Source organism: Chamaea fasciata, unplaced genomic scaffold (assembly GCF_029207755.1).
Source record: "Chamaea fasciata isolate MVZ Bird 193981 ecotype frontalis unplaced genomic scaffold, bChaFas1.0.hap1 SCAF_5, whole genome shotgun sequence".
NCBI lineage: Eukaryota > Metazoa > Chordata > Aves > Passeriformes > Sylviidae > Chamaea > Chamaea fasciata.
Genome location: NW_027094090.1, coordinates 67785526 through 67807768, shown reverse-complemented (window position 1 = coordinate 67807768; position 22243 = coordinate 67785526). Strand labels below are relative to the sequence as shown.

Here is a 22243-nt window from a genome sequence, read left to right as displayed (position 1 = left end):
TGCCAACTGTGAGATTAAACTCAGCAACATAATAGTGGAAAGTACCAGGTCAAGCACTAAGAAGATGTTGAGAATTTTGGCTGCCAACGAAGTGCTTATCAGTTGAAAGCAAAGAAGGAGAAAGATCTAAACTTCATAAAAGCCAGCCAGCGTTATGTGGCATATGAACAGGCAGGTGTGCTCTCAGCGTTGTGTCAGATGAGAGATTTGTGGCAGGGCCTCCTCTGGAAAGCCACGCTCGCTTTTAATCACCCAGGTTCTGGAAAGATTAATCCAAACTGGGACAGGTGCAGAGACCTAGGGGATGATCAGTGCTCTGAAGAGCTTATTTTCAGTGAGAAGGCTTGGCTTGTGTAGCAAAGCAAAAGAAAAGCATGGAAATATTGGGCTCTGTGAATAGTAAGCTGGGTAAGGGGTCAACAGTGGTATGGTATTCAAGCTCAAATATTACAATTTTAAAAATAAGTGGATGAAAGCAGAATAGAATAAAGTTCATTGAGTGCTACCATGAATGAAACTTCTCAATGCTTTTCTACAACTGTCTGGTTCACGTATCCTTGCAGTTCTTGGGGATCTCTGGGATTTTTTTTTTTGCTTGCAAATGTCTCTCTGAGATTTGTTGTCCCTGTGATTCATTTCATTACAAATTCTGATTGAAAAGTAAATCAATTCAAAAAGCTTTAAAGCTTGGCCTTTTTCCTTCCTTCCCTCACCTTTAAGTAGTAACAATATTGTTTTGCTCCTCAACTCTGTAAGTTTCCCTTGGCTGGTGCCAGTTTTAACACAGAGCAGGGTTGCCCCAGAGCATTCCTGCTGTGCCTCAGATAACACACCCAGCCTGTGCCCAGGCCTTCCCCAGTGCCTACCACACAGACTTCATTGCATCTCTAATTTTTGCGGCTCAAATGGCCCTATTTCCTCTCTCTACTAGCACATTTAACATTCTTTTTAGCATCTATTAGCCAAAACCACTAAGGTTCCCTTTTGCAGTCTGGCTTCCCAGTAGTGGCGAACAGGATAATGACGCAAGGTATTCTCTCGCTTTCTTTACCTCCCTCCGTCTCGTGCCCCTTTTCTCCCAGTCGCTCAGTTTTCTCGAGAACGCGAATTCCTGACGGTTGGATTTGTTGTCTGTTGCCTGGCTCGTTCTCAGGTTCCAGTGTGAACGGGCTGGAGGAGCCCAGCCTGGCCAAGAGGCTGCGGGGCACTCCGGAGCGCATCGAGCTGGAGAATTACCGCCTGTCCCTGCAGCGCGAGGAGGAGCTGGAGGAGGTGCCCGAGGAGACCCTGGCAGAGCACAACCTCAGCAGCGTGCTGGACAAAGGGACAGAGGAGGATGTGCCCAGCAGGTCAGCACACATTGCCCAGCAGCTTTTTCTACACCCATCCCAGCAGGCTTTCCTTTTTCTTGCGCTGTTTACCACGTCGCCCTTTCTAAACTTTTTGAAACAGGCAGATGTTTCATCTTGTAGTTTCTGTTCTAAATAGCTCGCTACTGATAACAGTCTTGCGGTGATTAATAAGCCCCCTGAAGATGTATCAAGTCTGAGGGTTGACCTGCAACTTCTCAGAGTGGTTTAATAATAGCGAGACAACTTCTCTGGATGTGCTTTGTATAAGAAAAGGTTTTCATCATGACTAAAGTAATAAACAGTATCAAACAAAAGAAATATAAGTCGAAGACAGTGTAGAGAACACTCTTACGCTGCTAAGGCAGTCCGAAAAAGCAGTTGAGCAGTTCTGTGTAGTCTTCTAAGTACTGAATGGTCCAGGTGGGGTTTTTGGCACCTTGCCCAATGAAATTGCCAACAGGTTTTGAGGTGCAGGTCCAGGTGTCCAACCAGTATCTCTGCTTGGCACTTCCCAGTTACTGGGAATAGAACATGGAAGTTTCTGGGTCCTTTACCTTCTTAGAACAGCAAGGGGTGAGTCCTAAACCTTTCCTTATATGGGAACACCTGTTTGGGTGTGGGGGTCCATTCCTACACGCTACTATCAGAAGACACCCAATTTCTCATCTACTTGTCTTTGTAGCAATAGCAGCCCTTACCTTTTCAGCTCTGAGTCTGTCCAGTAGTCTTGAAATCAACTCAGTGCTGTTATTTGTTTGCTGAAACTTAGATCCTACAATCATATTCTGTCTATGAATTACCTGCAGGTATAGATCTGTATGAGAAATTGAATAGTCTTGGCCTGTTTGTGGGAGATACAAACTTTATTTTCTTAACTTATCCTTCCTTTAGTTACTTGCTCAGGTTTAGGAATTATATCAACTATGGCAGTATAAGCATTGGTGATGTCAGGGGTTTTTACCCCTTTATGTTTCTACTTCTAAAACCAAAGCGTGGACCTATTGACTGTTGTTATTCTTTGTCTTGATTTCAATAAATCAAGGACACAATAAGGCCTCCTCAATAAATGGCAGAAAACTTACAAAGGCGTGAAGTTAATTTAAAAAAAAAAAGGTGGAGTTTTGACATTTTGGCATGAAGCTGATGGTCATCTCCTAGAGGTGTTTTGTGAGATTCTGGAGACTGAGGACAGTACAATATTAGGTTAGCAAATTTTGTCCTGTAGGGTGTTACTTTTAGTTCCTTTTATCCTACATTCATCCCTATAACTTGTTATCAGTATGAGTATTTCTGTCTGTAATAGACTGCATTGTGTAATTCTCCATGTGAGAAGCAGTGTGGGCAACTCACATTCTGTCATAAGGAGAAAAGACATCAAATTCCCTGTCAGTTTGACCTGGAAGAATCTATATTCCAAATCCAAATATGGCAAGCAGTTTGCTCAGAAAATGGACAAGGCCTTGTGGGGCAAACATCAGAGAGAGCAGAGGGAGAATTTTCTAGGGGATGTAGCTGTTGGGTATCCAGCTGTATCCACTCCATGGGTAGACTCAAAGACAGAAAGACTGAGAAGGAAAAAAAAAGGAAGAAATCTGACTGCTTTTTCAGCAACAAAAAAAAAAGCCTTGACTCCTGCAACCAAGCTAACCAAGGCCCTGATTTAATCATCTTCACTGTCTTGGTGCAGCGCTGCAGGGTTAGGAGCAGGCAGAGGAGATGGGGAACTCTTTGTTCTCTCCGTGCCTTACAAAGGATGGGTTGGGCTTTCAGGGGTCACTGAGGCGGCTGATGGAAATCAGGCAGAGACCTCACTTTTTGGTGCACAGCTTCCCGTCATGCACACACTGCAGAGAAAGTTTACGGGGAACAGTATTCCAGTATATTTTTTCAGAAGAGGGTTAATCTTATTTAAGTTTCAATAAGAAACAAGATCAGTAAAGCAAATCATCCCACTCTACACAGTAGTGTGAGGCGTGGGAAACCTTTTATATGCCTTATTCATTGCCTTTAAATTGCAGTAACCCCCAGCGTGCCATCTCCAGTGTTGGTGTCATGCCCTTTCAAAGGAGTGTCATAGGACAGCTTGTGCGCTATAGGTCTGTATGGCAAGGGAGTTCAGGTTTTGGTTCCTCTCCTCAGCACTAAATCCGTGTACATGCACCTTTTTCAAATGAGACACTCAACTGCTTATGCAAATTCTCTAGAGCAACCTCCTTTGGTCTTTGATTTTTGCTTTATAGAAAAATAAGATTTCAGCTGTTGAATGAATTCCTACGGCACAGGGTTTCCATGCTGAAAGGAATGCTCACTCTACCAGGCCATCTCTCACTGCTGTCTTTCAGCTTCTCATTTCTCAGTATTCAAAGGTCAAACAAAAGCCAAGTGATAAATAAAAGCCAAAGAAGGTAAAGTGAGCTGTGTGGTGAAGAATTTGTGTCGTCACTCCTCCGTGCGATAAGCCGGCTGGTGGAAGAGCAGCAGCTCATCCCATCCAGCACCCGTGGCAACAGTTTGGGCAGCACTAAACCTTATTGACAGCACACCAAGCCCCCAGCATGCAGCACCTGTCAGGTTTATTTCCATACCAAAGGGTGGGAAAGTAAATCAGGGAGAAGGGGAATATCACTTTTTATCTCTGTGACGATATCTGCATAAAGCCTTTGGAGTATGCTCTGGTCTCCATGCACCAAGCCCGTGGCTTGCCAACAGTGTTTGTATTCAGTATTTCACCTGTGAAAATCAGGCAGCGTGTTATAAATAACTGTTGAGTTTATGCTGTGAAAAAGTGGTTTGTAATTCGAGCAAAATAATGTTATTAGTATGCAGACCGGTGAGGAGAATTTAAGGGCCTGTGGACAGAAGTGTGTGACAATCAGAGCATGAACAAAGTGTTTTCCTTACTACGTTTGCTATCAAAAATAGGCTCTCAGACAAGTAGATGAATAAAATTATGTAAATACGATGGTACAACTGTACAAGTTGTATTTTATAGACCTACATGAAGTGTAAACTTCATTACTTTCAATTTGCTGGCTTTCCCTTTCATTGTCCATATGGAATGGGCTCTGCCTAAGGCTGTTAGCCAGTGATAGTGGGCATAAAGAAACAGCAGAAAAGCTATTCTCAGATTATTCACCCAAACTTTAATTATTCTCAAACAGTTTTCTCCTTCAGTCAGATGAATGGAGCCTTTTAAGATTTATAGGGGAAGCAGCATCCAACAGTTGCTTTAATAAATGCAGTTCTGTTATGACAGTGGTAAAAGGTCATTAAGGTAAAACACAGCTAGAGCACCTTTTCACCCTGCAGAGAGGATCTGTGAGTGTGTTGTAGTTCTCATTCATTTGCCAGAGATGAATGCAACCACCTTTCTCCTCAGTCCCTCTAGGTAGTCTGGCATGTAAGAGTGAGCTAGATTAAATGTCATTGGAGAAGTGGTTTCATTTCCTGCCCCTGCTGCATATGCTGAGGCTCTGTTGGCAATAAACAGAGGTGACTTCTAAAAGGCACTAATGATTCATTGCTTTGCATGGTTTAGACTTTGCTGTGGGAATAATAATCTCATTATTGTAATTATCTTTGCGCTGCTTCCTACAGTTTCTTGCCACCGTGTACACTGTGTGCTTAATTGGATACATATTTCTGTCTGTGATGCAGAAGAGTGAGGAATTTCGATTTTTTTTTTCTCCATCTCTCCTTAGTCCACATGCTGGATCCTTTGCCCAATGTGTTTTGTATTCTTTCTACTCCCAAAGACTTCTCTGGTTCACAGGAGCAAGTGCCAAAATTATCTTGGGTATTTCAGCAGTAGCTGCTGTATCTAAAGACTTTTACATTCTGACACTGTGAAGAACTCTTGCACTGATTTATCAAGAGCAGTGTGATAGGAAGAAAATCGTTTCTTTCTGTTGTTTTCAATTGTCTTGAACTGTAACAAGAAACGCTGCGCAAATATTTGGACTTGGCTTCACAGGCACTTTTCTGCTGCCTCACCTTCTTTAAAAGAAGCAGGGCAAGGACCATACTGCAGCCCACAGGTGATGCTGTCACTGAAAGGCCCATGAAACATTGAAAACTGAAAATCAGTTATGCTTTAGCCTTACGTGTGTTGAAATGACTTGTTACTGATCCAAGAATAATCAAAAAAACATTGACTTCATAGTCTTTAATATTATTATTTGTTATTAGCAATATAATCTTCCTTTTTTTTTTTTTTTCCCCTAAAACAGTAGTTCAGAATCCGAGATGGAGGAGGAAGATGAGGAGGAAGATGATGAACTACTGCTGCCTCAGCAGCCCCCTTCAGATTTGGGTGGGGTGCCATGGAAAGAGGCCGTGCGTATCCATGCCCTCCTGAAGGGAAAGAGTGAAGAAGAGATTGAGGCTGAGCAAAACCATGAGATTGAGTACAAATATGACGATGAGGAGGAGGAATACGAAGAGGAAGAAGATGAGGAGTCAAGTGAAGGTTAGCTTGGTTTGTCCTTTCTTTCTGCTGGCCAGCAGGGAAAAATGAGTCGAGTACTCGCCATGCAGAATAAGAGAGATTTGCCTTGGAAAACCTTACTTCTTCTTTCACTTCTTTGTTGCTCTGATTTTTGAAGGAGTTATTGTCAAGGAAAGCTCGAGGTGGTTCATTCTGGATTCTGAAGGACTTTGCTCACAGGACAGCTTAGGGTACTAAGACTAACACAATATGCTTCCCATACACCGTGGCACCATGTCAATTCACAGCCTTGTGCTGCTGGATTGGCTTATGGTTGGTTTTGATGATTATTTGGAATTAGATTTGAATGTGCCCTTTGTTCTGTGACAGCAGGAGCTGGAAGCATTGCGGTTGCAGTGTTTTCAGTTTTACAGCGCCTCAGTAAGGGGTAGTGCCCTGTCACTGTCAGCAGGGCATTCCGCAAGAAGGTGCTTGGAGCTGTCCCAGGTTAAAAGATGGCCTTGAGAAATAAGGGAGTTCACGTAGTTCCCGTTTTGGCTTTGAAAGATTTCTGTGGAAAACCTTAGGGAAAGACTCCTTCCCCTGTGTTTGTCTCAGTCATCAAAATGCAAAGTTTGTGCTCAGAATGGACATGTTTCCAGTGTTTCACCACCACGCCAAAATTCTCGCTGCTCTTGTCTTTGTCTTTATACTCACATTTCCTTTTTGAGGAGACTTGCAGACTCCAAAGAGCTTTTTTTTGTAAAGGTCTTTGGCTGCCTGCTGCAAGCAGAGGTCCAGCTTTTTGAGTCTTAGTGGCAGTGTCGTTGATGAGCTCAGCAGGCTCCTTGGCTACTCTCTCAACGTAGGAGCTGAATGTCCATGAGTGAAGTCTGTGGAAACCAAGATTTCTTTATAAGTGTGGTAAACATGCGTGTAGCGTGTTCAGTCTGCTGAGCAGTGCTGTCCTTGGACGGGTGTTGTTTCATCCAAGCAGTTTTCCTGTCGGGCGCTTCGGAATACAGCGGGAGCTCGGGGAGTTGCAGCATTTCCAGGCAGTCTCTCTTTTCTGATCCTGTCCTCTCTCTTTTTCTCTCTCTCTCTCTCCCTCTCTCCATGGCTTGTGTGTGCACACGGGTGTCTGGTGTTAAATGTGGATGTGTGCTTCCCTCTGCTGTAGAGGGGGAGTATAACCCTTGGGAGAGAGAGCTGCAGCAAGGCCTCTGGCTCCAACGTCTCTCAGATGAAGAGGACTCGGGTACACACAAAGGTACCCGTACACTATCTGCGCTTCCACGTCCCCACAGGACAGGGGAAGGTATTAAAGAGCAGGTCCCACGTGAAGAGTTTCTGTGGGGTTTTTTTTTTTTTTGTTTAATTGTGTTTATTTAACCAGCTCCCTCAAAACCGATTCAGTAGCCGTTTGCTCGTCTCCTGGTTCAAGGGCCATAAATCAGATCTGTCACTGCCACTGGTTTCAGGAAGGTGATAAAGCTGCCAAGTACCTCGGGATTTCTAGAAAACCTGGACAATTTGCTTCTGTCATTTACATGAACAGGGACTTCCAGGTAGTAAGGAGTATCAGGTTTGTTCTGTACGTGCAGACTGCTTGCACCTGTGCATCATCTCAGACACACGGGACACATCCGAAGTACTGCCTTTGGACGGCTTGTGTCAGCTGATTTGCTTTTTTTTGTTGTCCTCTGTGTGTGTCTTGTCTGTGGGGAGAGTCTGGAAGGAAACTAATCAAGCTACAGCAATCCCTCGAGATTCTTCAAACAGTTACATAATGGTCACAAAATGAATCAGGCATTCAAATCTAACTGGTTGTGTCATTTTCCATGATTTTTCCATGATGAATAATCTCTTGCAGATTATTTTTGATAGTTGTTTTTTTGGTTTTTTTTGTAACACTTGGTCCTAAGAGCTTATTAATCCCTTATTCCCACAATGTGTTTCGTTAGAGGCAGAATGTATGAGGAAAATCCAAGTGCCTTCCTGCACGTAAGGGGGCATATTGCAGTTGTCAAACTGAATATTTTACAGTTTATGGTTGTAATAACAGTAGCTTAGCTTCTGAATTTTTTTTTTAAGAGAAAAAAAAAAAAAGGAAGAAGCATTATAAATTTTTTTGCCATTTAACTTTCCCGTGATGAGAATGAGAAGTATTAGTAAGGTGGCTGAAGGGCATACCTGAAGAAGTTCCCCCTGTTGCAGTTGCTGGAGTGCTTCAGACCTGACTCTTAAGGAGTTGGTGGCTCCTTACTCCGATAAAGTGAGAACATTGAGCCCATAAAGTGAAAACCTTGAGCCTGCCCACAGCTTATCAAGTGCTGGTGGGTGCCACAGTGGAAATGGAGGAAAGCTCCCAATCCATATCTAAGAGCAATTAATGCTCGGCTTCCTGCAAGGCTTAGCAGGCAGTCCTGAGGAGAGGCTGTGCCAGGTGTTGTTTGAAATCCTCAAGCACTTAAAGAAGTGTTAGCTTTGCCTCTAAGCCAAGCAGCAGCCCTTCATGTCTGGCCGTGCTGCTCGTTATTTATTGGAAAAGGCGAGAGGGACAGGACAGGCTCAAGCCTCTGGAGAAACTAAAGGATGGGTATGTTACAGTGGTCTAAATCCCAGAGCAATCCACTTTAAAACATGCAGATTGTGTGGGACCTGCTCTTTCTGAGCCTTGCTGAGTGACTCTGTACTTCTCAGCCGTTGCTGGCAGACCTAAACCTTTTAACACAGAACTTTGTGTGGCGATGCAAACGCTAACTCTACTCATCCTGGGGCCTGCATGCGAGTGCTTTGGAAGGGAGTGGGAAGAGCCCAGGTTCCTGTCCCTGCGGGATGGCCAGAGCCTTTGGAAGCCCCTGTGGTTGCGCTGTTTGATCCAAAAACTCTCTGGTGAGGCAACAGAGACATAAAGCTACTGAGTACTCGGCCACCGTGTGAATCCTGCTCTGCATTTGAGTTTGTGCCTCTGAGCCCGTTTCCCTTTAATAACCATCTGCTGATCCTGTCCTTCCTGCAGTTCCTTCTGCCTGTTTCTTCTGCCAAATCTCACACATAGTCATTCCTGCAATGGAAACCCCGAACACTTTGTCACGTCTGGGGAAAACGTGGCTGGGAGAGAGGAACTTGTTAAAATGAGACAGCAGGAAATAATGGCTGCAAGCTCTAAATGCTGCTAATGTGTCTTGTCTCGTTCAAACACTAGAGCACCCTATGATAATCTGACTGCTTTTGAGGTTCTAAATTGCTGCAACAGTGCTTTTGCCCTACTCAGTGGTAATCCAGTTGTTGCGAAAACTGACTCCCTGCTTTATAAAGTAAGTGGGTATTTTCCTTTCAGGTTGAGACGTTTGCTTTTGAAGACCACTCCTGCAGACAGTGTGCAGGTGAACACCTGTCCCCTGCAGAACCAGTCATTTTATTATGGATAAGTGAAGCCTGATTTACAGAACCAGAGCAGACAGCGATAGAGACAGGGTCTGTAAATTTAATACCTCAGAGTTAAGTGCTCTCAAGGCAGGTGTTCTGCAGAAGTTAAACAAGCTCATCAATTGCTTTAGGTGCCCATTGTTCTCTTTGACACTCCATAAGCAGCTGAGCTTTGTGTAGGCAGGCAATTGAGGAGTAATGCAATTTCTCTTAAACAGAATAATTTGTGTGACAGGAATTCCCTTCTGGGGAGCTGTTAAGTCACAACCAAAACGCTGTTACCCTTCAGAGAAAAAAAAAAAAAAATCTCCCTTTGAACAAGTCAGTACAGAAGAGGCAGGAGTAAACAAAGTGATGTTTTAGGCGCTAAAATTAGCGTGTGCCCATGTGTGCATACACTGATGAAACTCTCAGATCCATCATTTTATTTAATTCACAAAGTGTGTACCCAGACTAGAAAGAGGTGCCTAACTCACTAGCAGGGAATGAAAAACCTTTTGCCTTGGTGCATCAATCAGATGGAGACTGTCCCTCACCTTTAACAGCAAGGCATCTTTGGCAATAGTCGTAACGAATAGGCTGAAGGAGCTGGAAGTTTCTGCTAAAGTGGTATTTGCGCACCACATGCTGTGGGACACCCAGAAGAACCTCTTTCATTTCAGCAAAGCTTCTGGCAATAGGCGTGATGTCTAAAGATGTTTTTAAGAACATCCCTGTGCCTTTGGAATGGCGTTTCTCGGCTTTGATGGGAGCGTGAGGAGCGCCGTGTTGGTTGTATGGGTGCGCACACAATGCTGAGCTTTTTTCTGTCTGTCTTGCAAACTGACCTTAGCCAATAATATTTTCTTTTCTTATTTCCTTTCCTACGATGTGCTACCTTTCCTTTCCACTGTTCTCCCATCTTTTCCTCCCTGCCCTTCATACGCCCTGCCTACGACCTGTTATGCCATGCCCTCCTCCTGCTAGCTGGAAACCTTAGGCTGCAGCAGATTGTAAATCCGGTTGATCCTCTGGAGATCCTGGCAGATGTGCACTGGACACACATCCGTGAGAAAGAGGAGGAGGAAAAAATGGTCTCAGCCTCAAAGTCCTCCACCTCCAGAGGTAATCTCCCCCAAGCCCCACACCATCAGTTCTTGGATCACAGTTGCAGCTGTTTAACTCTGTTGCTTCTGCGCCCTTCAAGAGCAGCGACTTCAGCAGGGGGCAGCAGTGATTGAAAGGAATTGCTTTCAAATTGCACTGAAATTACACTTGGTTAAACATTTTGCTTTTCAGGTCAGTGTCTGTTGAAATTTGCTGCTTTCTCAGCTCCGTGTCAGTGTGGCTTCTGACCTATTTGTCTGTGTGCTTTGACTCCGTAGCATTTTTCCTCACCACACACGATTTGGTAGTGCTGGCAATCTGCCCTCTCTAACTGACATGGGATGCTAGTAGCAGTGGTCTCGTGCTTTTTGTGGCAGTGAGGACTCTACACTTTTTAGGGAAAGCTGAGGGGTTGTGTTGTGTACCTACTACAGCAAAAACCGAACAGGGTCAGCTTCTGTATTGAGCGTATTTCTCTGCTGCTTCTTTTTCAAGTTTGTAACTACATCTGATATTAGCAGGGAACGATGGCAGTCAAAGGGCTTGCAGATCGGATCAGTGGGGGGTTTGACTCCCCGTGTTTAAGATTTGAGAGTATATCGACCTCTGATGTGTGAGTTATCAGTATCTCAAATGAAAACTTTGGAGGGGGAAATGCAAAGAGATCTCATGTGAGCACCTTCCAGCAGTCCCTGCTGACCTTGTTCTAGGCTATGGTGGAGTGGGTCTCCAGGTAAGTATGTCAGAAGTGCTTTATCTGTGGGCTTAAATCAAAGTTCACCATGCAGCTGATGAGCAGTGATCTTCTCCTGGTCTGCAGCCGCAGTGACAGAATTGTAGAGGCAGAATATCTGCTGTGAGAAGGGAGGTCTTTCACAGAAAAATGAAATCAGGTTAAAAATCTGGAGCTCTACCTCACGATACTTGATTCTCTCCTCTTCCAGATAATTATCTTTTCCTTACAGTTTTAGATTCTTGGTATAGAGGCTTTTTTAATCCTGGTCTAGCTTGAGACACAATTCCAGATCAGTTTGGCTATACTTACATTGGCAGTTTGTAGAACGCGCTGGGATTTTCTGGTGTGAAATCAGCTCCCTACAAATAAGAGATGGGTATTTTGTTCCCTCTGCAGCCACAGAAATGGGCTCTGTTCAATTGTCTGTAACTTTCAGTATTGCTAGAGTGGTTGATTAGTATTTTTCTGAAGTTTACAACGATTAAGGTTACTTGTCCTTCTGCTTGGGGGGTCTGTGTCACTCTAGTTTCCAAATTTTTTTTTTAAATTTGTATTTTATAATCCTTACTTTTTCTGTGGGGTGCCATTACCGTTGCCAGCGACGGGTGATCTTTCCAAATTCCTTTGGGAAGGCAATCAGTATTTCCTTTCTGTCTCCTGAAGCTGGGCCAACCTAGGACTCTCTTGATTTATAATTAGCTGCTTTTGTTGCTCTGTCATATGGTAGAGGTGTGTGCAGGTATTATCAGCAGTTTGGGTATTTAAAGGGCTGTGAGTTTTCAACCTGAGGTCACTAGACCGATTGTTCCTGGCTGAGGAGCTGTATTCTATGATATGAGGTGTTTGGAGAGCCCACTGGCTGCAGCAGTGATCAGGATTGATGTGACAGCCTGGGACAGTGTCACAGTTCCCAGAACTCCCTCTCCTCCTGCTTTGGGAGCTCTTCTTCCTCTGCTGGGCAGCGCAGGTTCTGGGACACCTGGGAGCCCTCTCTCGTTGCTCAGCTCTTCCTTTCTCTCAGTTTCCCCTCCTCTGCAGAGTTCTAAGGGGAGCACAGTAGCAGCAGCCTGCTGGTCAGATGCTGTGTTCTCCTCCCTGTGCCACACACATTTCCTCTAACATTGCAGATCCCAAAGGAAGATCAGACCCTTTTCATTTGTGTGTCATCTCGGTTTAATTCTCAAGCCTGGAATCAGTTGTTTGAAATTTCATCGGTTTTACTCCTGTGTTTGCTACTGAAGAACTTCCCTCTGTCACTCTTCTGTTTTAGACACTGCCTGATGCTCTAATTTTGACTTCTTGCAATTTATTGTTTTTTAAATTCAGCATCCGACCTTCCCTCCGTACGCCATGAGGCGGTACAGGCGTGGCTGGAGACGGTCCCTGGAGGTAGTTTGGTGATGTTCTCTGTCTTCCAATGCACAATAACCCTGCCCTTCTCCGTGCCTTCAGCAGCTGAGCTGGTCCTTTAACCCTGGAACTTACGGCCCTGTCGCTACTGCATGAGTGGACGTGGAGGGGGGGACGGGGAGTGTGCATGCCCGCCTTGCTCAGACAGCCCCTTCTCGCATGAGCTCCTCCCTCATCATAAACCCTCCCAGGGCAGGCCAAGGACAGCTTCTCCTGGGGACAGGAATGGAGGAGGCAGCCAGCTGAGAGCTTTGAACCGAAAGATGGGGCCAGTTTTTCTTAGCCCAACCCTTAGACTAAAAGAGCGTGGGGCTTTCTTGCAGTTGAAAGGTTAAGTGACAGAGTGCTTAAAGCAATTGCACTTCTCTGTAGCAGTTGCAAACTGTACTAAAGTAGTGAAGTGCAGCACAGAGAAGTCTAAGATTCCCAGTGACCAGGCTTCCAACGTTGAAGAAAACAGGAAAGAAGAATATAAGCGGGAGTTAAGATCTTTGGGAATGGTGGTGGTGGTTGTATCTCTTTTTACCTGGCATTCACATTATTCAGGAAAGCCTCGGGAATGTTGAAGGATGGTAGAGCTCAGCTGATTTTTTTTTTTTTTTTTTTTTTTTCCTGTGGTCTCTAAGCTTTATTACAAGCCTGAAGATTCTGGGGTGACAGTGAGGGAGTACATTGTGTAAAGCTGCGAAGGTGTCTGAATTAGTGGAGCAGTGCGTGCTAGGTAGTTGATCTACAGCTGAGTTGCTTTTGGCACATCAGAATAGCCGGCTTGCCTTTAAAACTTCGCTTCTGCTGCTGCTTTGGCAAGTCAGCAGTGTTTACAAGGTGTCTGCACACGATGCAGGCTGCTCACAGCTGCCAGCTAATCCCAACCGAGTGCTGATGCTGGTTTCTGGCTGCCCCAGTGTGTAACTTCTGAGTTATTGTGTGACAGCTTTTGGCCTCTTGCTCCTTATCCTAACTGCATATATGTATATGCACAGTACATGTATCATGTAACCAGCCACCTGCAAAGCTTCCTGTGTCCCTCGGAATGGGATCCACCCTTGCACCAAGTCGTTACTTATCGACACGTCTGTAATCTTCCATTGAGTTTTTTTGTACCAACCTATTTAAAACCTGATTTTCTCCTGTCTCTCCAACACCATCTTGGTGTGTGTCACGTCCATTCACGGTTTCTGGATCTGAAGACCCACGCATACGTAGTGGATTCAGATATTCTTAACATCAGTCGTGTTTTCTGCAAGTTTTGATTAAGATTGCTCACATTTGCTGTTACCATAAAGCCATTCCATGACATTATCGTTTCCAAAGTAACATAAGCTATTGCATACCTAAGCAGCAATCAGACTGGGACATGGTTTGGTTTTGTTCAGTAGATTCATAAATGCTCCTGTGGGCTGTCCAGCCTTTGCCACACGGTTCAGTTTTCCTGTGCTTGGCATTGGTAAGGGTCTGGATTTAAAAATCCTCTGATGTAAAGGAATAGTCCGTTATCACACAGGAGTGAAACTGCCTTTTCACAGCAGCTGGCAGAAAATAAACGAATCCATGCATTTGTCTGTCTGAGTAATACTACAGAGCATGGGAAAAAGGAAATTCTCAGGTTGAAGGAAGAAGACAAACCACCTGCTGAAGGCTGTCTTTTGAAATCAGCAAAATCCTGTGTTGAAGGAGAGGCTGCAAGACCTCAGTTTTAGGGAGGGTTAGTTTGTTTTCAAGGTTGTCTTAATTAGCAATGCAATTACATAAATTGTCCCAAGAGCCACATGGTCACTAGTAAATAAAAAGGATCAGGGACTGGAAGTGCTCACCTTTTTTTAATATTTAAATTATGTTTAATGGAAATGTTTAACCAAAAAAGCAGCAAATCGTCCATTGCACAGGTTTTTTTGAAAGTATCATTTAATCCTGAGATTTTATACTCTACACTTTGGTCTTGTCTCTCCTCCTGTAATTAAATCCTGTCGAAAGCAGTAGTGTCAGATGTCATAGTTTTCAGAGTTACAAATTCAGGAATCTCTTCTTTATTTTGACCCAGCAAATCAAGTTGTGGTCTGTAAATGAAAAAATACCAACGTTTTGAATATGTAATTTGAGTTACTTGAAAGTGTCTCAATTAACGATCTGTAACAGAAAAAAAAGTTTTATATATGTCATTTTAATTACTTTAAAGTATCTCAATTTGTGCACTAGTTGCTTGTACAGCATGTGCACTTTCTTAGATGTTGTTGCCAAAGACTGCTGTAGCTGCACAGAGTTAAACAGTTTCCAAGTGTAATAATGGTAAATCCCACACCTAGACTCTGTCTTTGACTTACACCCTCAAAGCCAGTTTGGGTTTCAAGGTGAACAGTCCTGGTTAATTGTAAAGTTTCAGTTTTGACCTAATACACAAATGCTATCAAGTGGTGGTAACTGTTCTGTTGTGGTAAAGAAAGAACCAAAATGTTCCTGGAAGAACAGTAACCTTTATTCTGGTTTGATGTCCTCCCAGTCACCTTCTTGTTTAATTTTTCACAACGCCTGTTGCTCAGAAAAGCCCTGGCAGCTTTCACTGCAAGGAGTGAGACTCCCCAAGGACAGGCATTCCTTGATTCCTCCAGGCAGGAGTCTGGAGGTGTCACTTTACCACAGATGTCTCTCCAGGTGACACATTTCAGGATTTCTTGTTTTGACAGTAACTGATAAACATCTCCAGTATAAACTGTCGGTGCAGTTCAATATCGAACCTTTTCACTGTGTAGTGTTTGTTTTCTTTTCTTTTTTTTTTCCCCCTTCAATATTTGAATATATTCTAGCTCCATGTGAGGAGGATGATGTGGAGGATGAGCTGGGCACAGAGCCTGCAGACACAGAAGGGCAGGCAGGTGAAGAGGGAGACACGGGTGCAGAGCTGGACGATGGTAGGGTACCACTGTGCAGCATTTAAACCTCTTGTGTGTACAGAATGTATTGGCAGTGAACACTTTGCATGAGGGTACTTAAACCTGGTCTTATTTTTAGAGGTGTGGGAGTTTGTTTCAAATATTCAAGAGGGGAGCCAGGAGTGAGGGACAAAGAGAAAGAGAAGAACCTCAATGTCCTGGATTATGTAATGAATTTCTCATGTCCTCTCACCACATGTCTTGTGTCTGTATTCAATGCTCTCATCCTAATGAATAACAGAGATAGAATTAAATTTGTGAAAGTTCCATAATGCTGTGACAGAATCCTTCCCTTGCTATTGTAAAATTACCTGCATATGGCAGAAAACATTGAAGATTTTCCAGAGAGCTGATAAGGCAGCTACTGATTTAACTCTTTGTACTAACAGTCCAGTCATTTACTGCTTACATTTACTTGCTTAAATGACTAATTATCATACCAAAAAAAGGAGTGAACATTGAATTGTTCAGGTTATGAAAGTGGTTAGCACCATGTGAATAGAAAGTATGATGTCCTGGTGGACTTGTATCCAAGTTCTCTTGGTTTTTCCACCCGTGATTAGAAGACATCGCATCTGATGCAGAAGCGGAGTTTCGCTTACGTCAGGGTGGTGCAGAGGAGCCAGGACTGAAAGTCTCTGAGGAGGAAGAAGAGGAAGAAGAAGCAGAAGGTGCTTCTGGCAGCGTGACAGAAGGTAATCACTCTCTGTTCAGTGCTTGAATGATGTTAATTGCATTTGAGATAGTCTGCACTTGCATTAACATTTTGAGAAGAATGTTCTGAATCCATTAATTACAGCTTCGTAAAATGTGAGAACCCTTCTAACTGCTTTTTCTTGTAAAAGTTGTTGCATTAAAAAGCTTGTACTATTTTGGACATTTAAAATTTTTTGTTGTGTTCCAGATGTCCAATCTAAGATTTGTAAAAAAGCCGAGAAATTTGTCGCTACTTGCTGTGTGTAACATTAAAAAAAAAGGTAGAATATTAATGGCTTATGTGTTTTTGGAACATTTTTCCTTTCCCTAGATCCATGCAAGCCATCCATCCCTATCCAGCCCTCTAGTGACAGTGTTCTTCCTCTGTCTCCAGCTGCTAGTCCCAAAGCAAAACCAGCAGAGGTAAGAAAGGGAGTGTTTGACATTTTCTACTTAGCGCCTGTAGTTCAGTAAAGCTGTTTGTTGCATAAACTAATGAGGACTGACAGCAGTGGGCCCTCCTTCTTTCCTGTCTCTAATATTTATGTTGATCTTGAAATCTGACTTCATTTAGGCTTGAAACATGATGTAATACTATCTTTCTTCCCTATCCTCAGAGTGCAGTGGCTCTATCACAGCCACACAAGTTCCTCTCACAAAGCCCCCAGGCAGAATTATACGGAGTATTTTAATTTCAGTGAGCAGTTAACAGCAGGTGTATGTGATAAATGTGGGGGAGCCGTAGGTAAGGTGTTTCCTCTTCAGCCTGGTCTGGCTGTCTTGTAGGTGCCAAAAGCAGATTCTGTACAGTTGCAAGTGAAAATTACAGTCGGAACCAAAGCGGTGCCTCTTTGTTCCAGAGTTCAGCATAGTTCAGCTTAAGGGAGTGAGGCATGTCAGTGCTGGACTGTCGTGTTGTCGTGTTCCAAGTGTACTGCAGTGTGTAAGAGCTGGAAGTACATGACCCTTAAAGTGTTCGATTCAAATTTTCCCTTCCAAATGCTTTGTTGTTTTGGGTTTTTTAAAGGAATTGCTGAAATATTGTCTTGGGAGAGTTTTGGCATAGGCCAGTTTACTTTTTCAGTGGGCTGAGTGTGGTTTGCTGACAGCGATTGCTGACAGCATTCACTTTCTATTAAAATGAAGTTTGTTTTTTTTTTTTGATGGCAAATGATTCTATCAGACACAGTTATTGCTTAGCAGACTTTAGGACGTTAAATTAGTATTTTGATACTTGGATGGTTTCCTTATTTCTAGCTTTGTTAAAAGCAAAAAAAAAAAAAAAAGTAATCATATTCTTGTGTGCTCAATGACTGTTAATATTCCCCTTTTCCCTTTTTCTCTAGGATGTAAAAGATCCCCTGGCTGAAGTATGCCGTGCAATAAAATCCCCAGAGCCACGCTTTTTTCCTGAGCCTTTCGTCCTCGAGGAAAGACCAAAGGATGAAATTCCCAAAGACAGGAAAGCGAAGAGCCCTTTGGTGCCACCATCTCCAGTGTTGTCCCAGCCAGTGGCGTCACCAGAAGCCATTGCACCCCCGTCACTAGCGGAGTCTCAGCCAGGGACACCAGGACCGGCCTCTACCCCAGCATCTGCTCCAATGCCTATCTGTTCCCAGCCTTTGCCTTCTGCTGAAACATCCATTCCATCCCCAGTGGAGCCTCCAGTATGTTTCCAACCTGTCCCAGCCTTAACATCCACTCCTTTAGCCAAACTGGCCCTTAGGGGCCAGGATGGTGAGGTGGAAAAACTGGGGAGCCCTACCACTGCAGAAGAAGCCCTGAAACGGAGCAGCCTTGTGGAAGAGTTCTGGATGAAGAGTGCTGAAATCAGGAGGAGCTTAGGGCTCACCCCCGTGGACAGAAACAGACGCTCAGAGAGCAACTTCACCGTGTCCGCTCTGGAGGCAACTCCTCAGAAGGCTTTCAATAGCAGGAATATTTCAGGGGATGAAAGGATCCATCCTGCGAAACCTCAGCCTGCCCCAAGAAGACAGGGACTTTCCAAGTTAGAAAACGAGCAGATTTCTCTGCTCACTCCCAAGTCTCCATCAGAAAAAGAGCTAAAGATTCCCAGTGAAGTACGGGGAGACGTATCCAGCAGCTCTGGGCTTGGCCTTCAGGAGAGCTCATCTAACATGAGAACTATGGCCAGCCAGAGCTTCAACACTTCCGACTCCACCATGCTGACTCCTCCGTCGAGCCCGCCCCCGCCGCCGCCTCAGAACGAGGAGCCGGCCACGCTGCGCAGGAAGAGGTACCAGGCGCTCTGGCAGAATGAGGTAGAAGCCTCCAGGTCACCTCCAACACCAGCATCGACACCTCCTGTTCCCCGGCACCAGGAGCCAGCCCCTCCTGCCAAGGAGTCCCCCCCGGCCAGGAGAGACGACGTGCGGAAGTCGTTCGCGGAGAGCGTGGATGAAATTCCGTTTGCTGACGATGTGGAAGACACCTACGATGACAGGACTGAGGACTCGAGCCTTCACGAGAAGTTCTTCACGCCTCCTACCAGCAGGCCGAGGCCGGAGAAACCACATCTCTTGCCCTTGGTCAAAGAAAACGGTGGTCCACCCTCAATGGAAGGAGGGGTTCACCAAAAGAAGAGAGTGTTCCCTGACATTTCTCTGGAGGCCAAGGAGCTCGCTGAAGAAAGAATGAGAGCCAGAGAGAAGTCCGTCAAGAGCCCGGCACTGCGCGATGCCATGGCTAAGCATTTGTGTAAGATGAAAGACATGGAGGTGCCTACTGCTGTCGCCGTTGGGGCCACAAGGGCACGAAAGGCATCTTCTATGCCCTTGAAGACCAAAGAGTTGTTTTATGAGTCTCCAAAGCATTTGGCCTTGAAATTAGCAGAGGGATCCATACGAAAACATAATTCTGCTGAGAAGTACTCCACTCCTCCTGCAGATATGGCTGGACCTGAAGGGTCTGTCAGCTCTTCAGAAGGCTCCAGTGGGAAGAGTAAGAAAAGAAGTTCCCTCTTCTCCCCTCGTAAGAACAAAAAGGAGAAGAAATCCAAAAATGATAGCAGACTGTCTGACAAATCTAGTGGTGGGACGGACGAAGCAACGAAGCCTAGGTCATTATGGAAGTCTGTTTTCTCTGGCTATAAGAAAGACAAGAAGAAAAAGGCTGACGAGAAATCCTGCCCGAGTACTCCCTCAAGTAATGCCACTGTGGATTCTGGCAAGCACAAACCCTCTGCACTGATTACAGCTGCAGGTATAACAGATAAATGCCTCTGCGCTGCGCCCTTTTCCTACTTTCCCGAGGCATCCTTGAAAGTAGTTTTGGTTTGTTTTGTCATTCAGCTGTTTTTATCTTAGATTTGAGAAATGAGCATTATTTGTTGGAATTCGTGACATTCCATCCCTCCTTTAAATCTGATCTTCATCTTTTCTTTGGCCAATCTCTTTTCTTTCTTCCCACCTGACTCCATGGAAGCTGAAGACTGCAGGGATGCTGTTGTTCCGGATTCTCAGGAATCTGGTGGCTGTCTGTTGATCTCCGAAGGAAGGATTTGGCAGCCTCTCCTGTAAATCTTTCACGTGCCTACCAGTTGCAGGCAGAGATGTTTAATGGCAATTTGGGATACCGTAAAGAAGTTACCTCTAAATGTGATTGAAAGCAGTTACATTTCTCTGGCATTGTACTGGCAGCCGAAATAGAGCCAGCTGTGTCTATCCTAAGAGCATTGGTAGAGCACAAAAAGAGAGCCATGACCATTATTTCTAACAGCAGCTGAACAAAGCGATGCTCTCTTAGCACAGCTCAAACTCATGCCGGTCGTTTTGTGGAGCAGGGCATCTTTGATCCCTCCCAGGCAAAACAACTGACACTGACATAAAAGGACTGAGTGTTTTTGGTGCTCAGTCAAACCTACAACTGCGCTCTGAAGAGTTTACAGAAAGGATTGTTGCCATTTCTCTAACTTGCCCTTTTTATTCCCAACTTGACAGATTTACAGCTCCGTCAACACCTGAGTTTCTCAGAGGACTCTGACCTCTCCAGTGATGATATTCTGGAACGCTCCTCCCAGAAATCCAAACGAGAGGTATGTAGGTGGGAAATGCATTTTAGATGGACCTGGCACTCTTCAGATCACAGAGTCAGTGAATCACATCAGAAACTTGGATAATTAATGTTGTTGTTTCTACTCTTTTCTCCCATGGAGCAGGTTTTCCTGTGAGTCGGCTGAGTGGCCTATCTAAAAACGATGGTTTCTCTTGTTTTCCTGATTGCAAGCTACTCTTCACTGTTATTATGAGAAGGATCCATTGTCTCACTGTCCCGTTACTTTACTGGGCACTAAAAAGGAGATGAACTGGCCTCTGTAGTCTCCTGGGTGTTCCTTTTTCCCCCTTTTTAAAAATGGGATTTTGTTTCCCCTTTTCTAGTCAGTGGGAACTCCACCAGACTGCCACAGCTTCTCAAATATGATGGACAAGTGGCTTAGGCCCTTTTTCTGCCTATTTCCTCAGAACTTGTGCACCTGTAGGTGCCTTAGATGGTCTCAAATGTGACTTTCTCCTACATGGGCAGTTCTTCATTCTCCCAATCCCTTCTGCGACTGGGATGGTGTGGCTGGAGCCACGTGCTGGTGAAAATCAAGGCAAAGTTAGAGTACCTCAGCCTTTTCCAGATCCTGGATAACCAGGTTTCCAGTTTCCTCATACCTATGCCCCTGTCAGGGCCTTAGCTCTCCTAACCTGATCCCTGGCTGCTTGGAGAATTTCTCTGTGTTCCTCCCAGCTTTCCTGCCCTTGCTTCTACCCTCTGTAGATTTCCTTTTTTCTGTTTGAATTTTGTCCAGGAGCCCCTTGTTTCTCCACACAGACCTTCCCAGCATTTTTGCCTGACTTCCTCTTCGTTGGGATGCATTGCTCCTGAGGTTGGAGGGGGCAATCCTTGAATGTTAACCTTTCCTGGTTAATCCTTGAATGTTAGCCAGCTTTCCCGGGCCCCTCCTCTCTCCAGGGCTTCATCCCATGGCAGTCAACTAAGCAGATCCATGAGGAAGCCAAAGTCTGCTCTGCTGAAGTCCAGGGTAGGGAGCCTGCTGTGCACCCTCCCTGCTGCCCTAAGGATTTAGTATTAGGATTTAGTTTAATTGCACACATTTATATGTGGAAAACGTATGGTGAAAGCAAAGTTTCAAAGCTGTTTTTTAAAAAATGATTTAATTCAATTTTAGAATCACTATTAATGCAAAAAAGAAGGGAATAATTTAAGCAACCGTTTGATCCTGCTTTCGTTCCTGAGAATCTCTGAGCTCTGCTAGACAGAATTGGGAAGATTTGGAAGGACTGTGTAGTGATTTTATTGTACACTAGAACACCAAGGCTCTTCTGGTACACCAAAATACAAGCTGTGTTCGCACAAATCAGCCTCAGATGCCGAGCTGAGCCTTGGCTGAGATGGCAAAGGTGTGGAAGTACTGCAAATTGAAGTGTCATAGGAAATGTTTTCTAAGTATATATAGTAGAATGAACTAGGGTAGCTGATGAATGAATTTAAGGCTGGTGGAAGACGTTGATGTACTAAATAGGAATTTTCTGTATTTACTTATCTCTCTTTTAATCTCTTTCCCTAGTTGGTCTAGATCTCATCTGAGAGGAAGATTATTTTGTTTTTATTTTATTCCCTTTTTTTCTCTCCCCCTTCCATTCCCCCTTGCATGCCCTCAAGGCGTTTCATGAGAAATTCTGCATTTTCCAAGAGATGCAGAAGAATGAGGTACCTGGGGCCAGCAGAGGACTGATACCAAATACCTGGGGTTCAGATAAGAGTTTCTGATCTGCCTTAATAGTCATTTTTTTTTCTATGCTGGGCCACTTAGAGTTCAAATGGCTTTTGCGGGAAGAAAGATCACATCTCTAAGCACAGGAGGGGTGGATAGGTGACAGTGGCAGATGCCTGGAATCCTCATACTGAAAATATCTCACAAGCTCTGCCAAGGGGGTGGTGGTAGTGCCTCTTTTTCCCTCATTTGGTGTTGCTGAAGTTGCATTAAGAATTCATTTACTCAGCATCTGCCTGTTTTCTCTAGAATAGTTTTAAGAATGTATTTGTTTAGAGGATGTGGATCTGAAAACCTGACTTACCTCATTTTGTTGCATCCTGTCCAAGGATGTAGAATATACATGCAAACACTGGAATGCCTTGCTGTCCAAAGAAA

The 22243-nt window shown here is 44.4% G+C and overlaps 1 protein-coding gene across 3 annotated transcripts in view; it reads left to right on the top strand.

Moving 5' to 3' along the window:
- MICAL3 (microtubule associated monooxygenase, calponin and LIM domain containing 3) overlaps positions 1–22243 on the top strand; it is a 168918-nt gene that overhangs the window by 120659 nt on the left and 26016 nt on the right. The window contains exons 27-36 of one of the 3 annotated variants that reach the window (XM_066184298.1): positions 1154–1349; positions 5582–5820; positions 6959–7048; positions 10177–10314; positions 12359–12421; positions 15244–15348; positions 15933–16064; positions 16397–16488; positions 17412–19287; positions 20025–20119. In XM_066184298.1, coding sequence (XP_066040395.1) covers positions 1154–1349; positions 5582–5820; positions 6959–7048; positions 10177–10314; positions 12359–12421; positions 15244–15348; positions 15933–16064; positions 16397–16488; positions 17412–19287; positions 20025–20119 — 3026 coding nt within the window. The remainder of the gene's footprint in view (positions 1–1153; positions 1350–5581; positions 5821–6958; positions 7049–10176; positions 10315–12358; positions 12422–15243; positions 15349–15932; positions 16065–16396; positions 16489–17411; positions 19288–20024; positions 20120–22243) is intronic. The other 2 variants (XM_066184299.1, XM_066184300.1) reach the window with 2 other exon arrangements.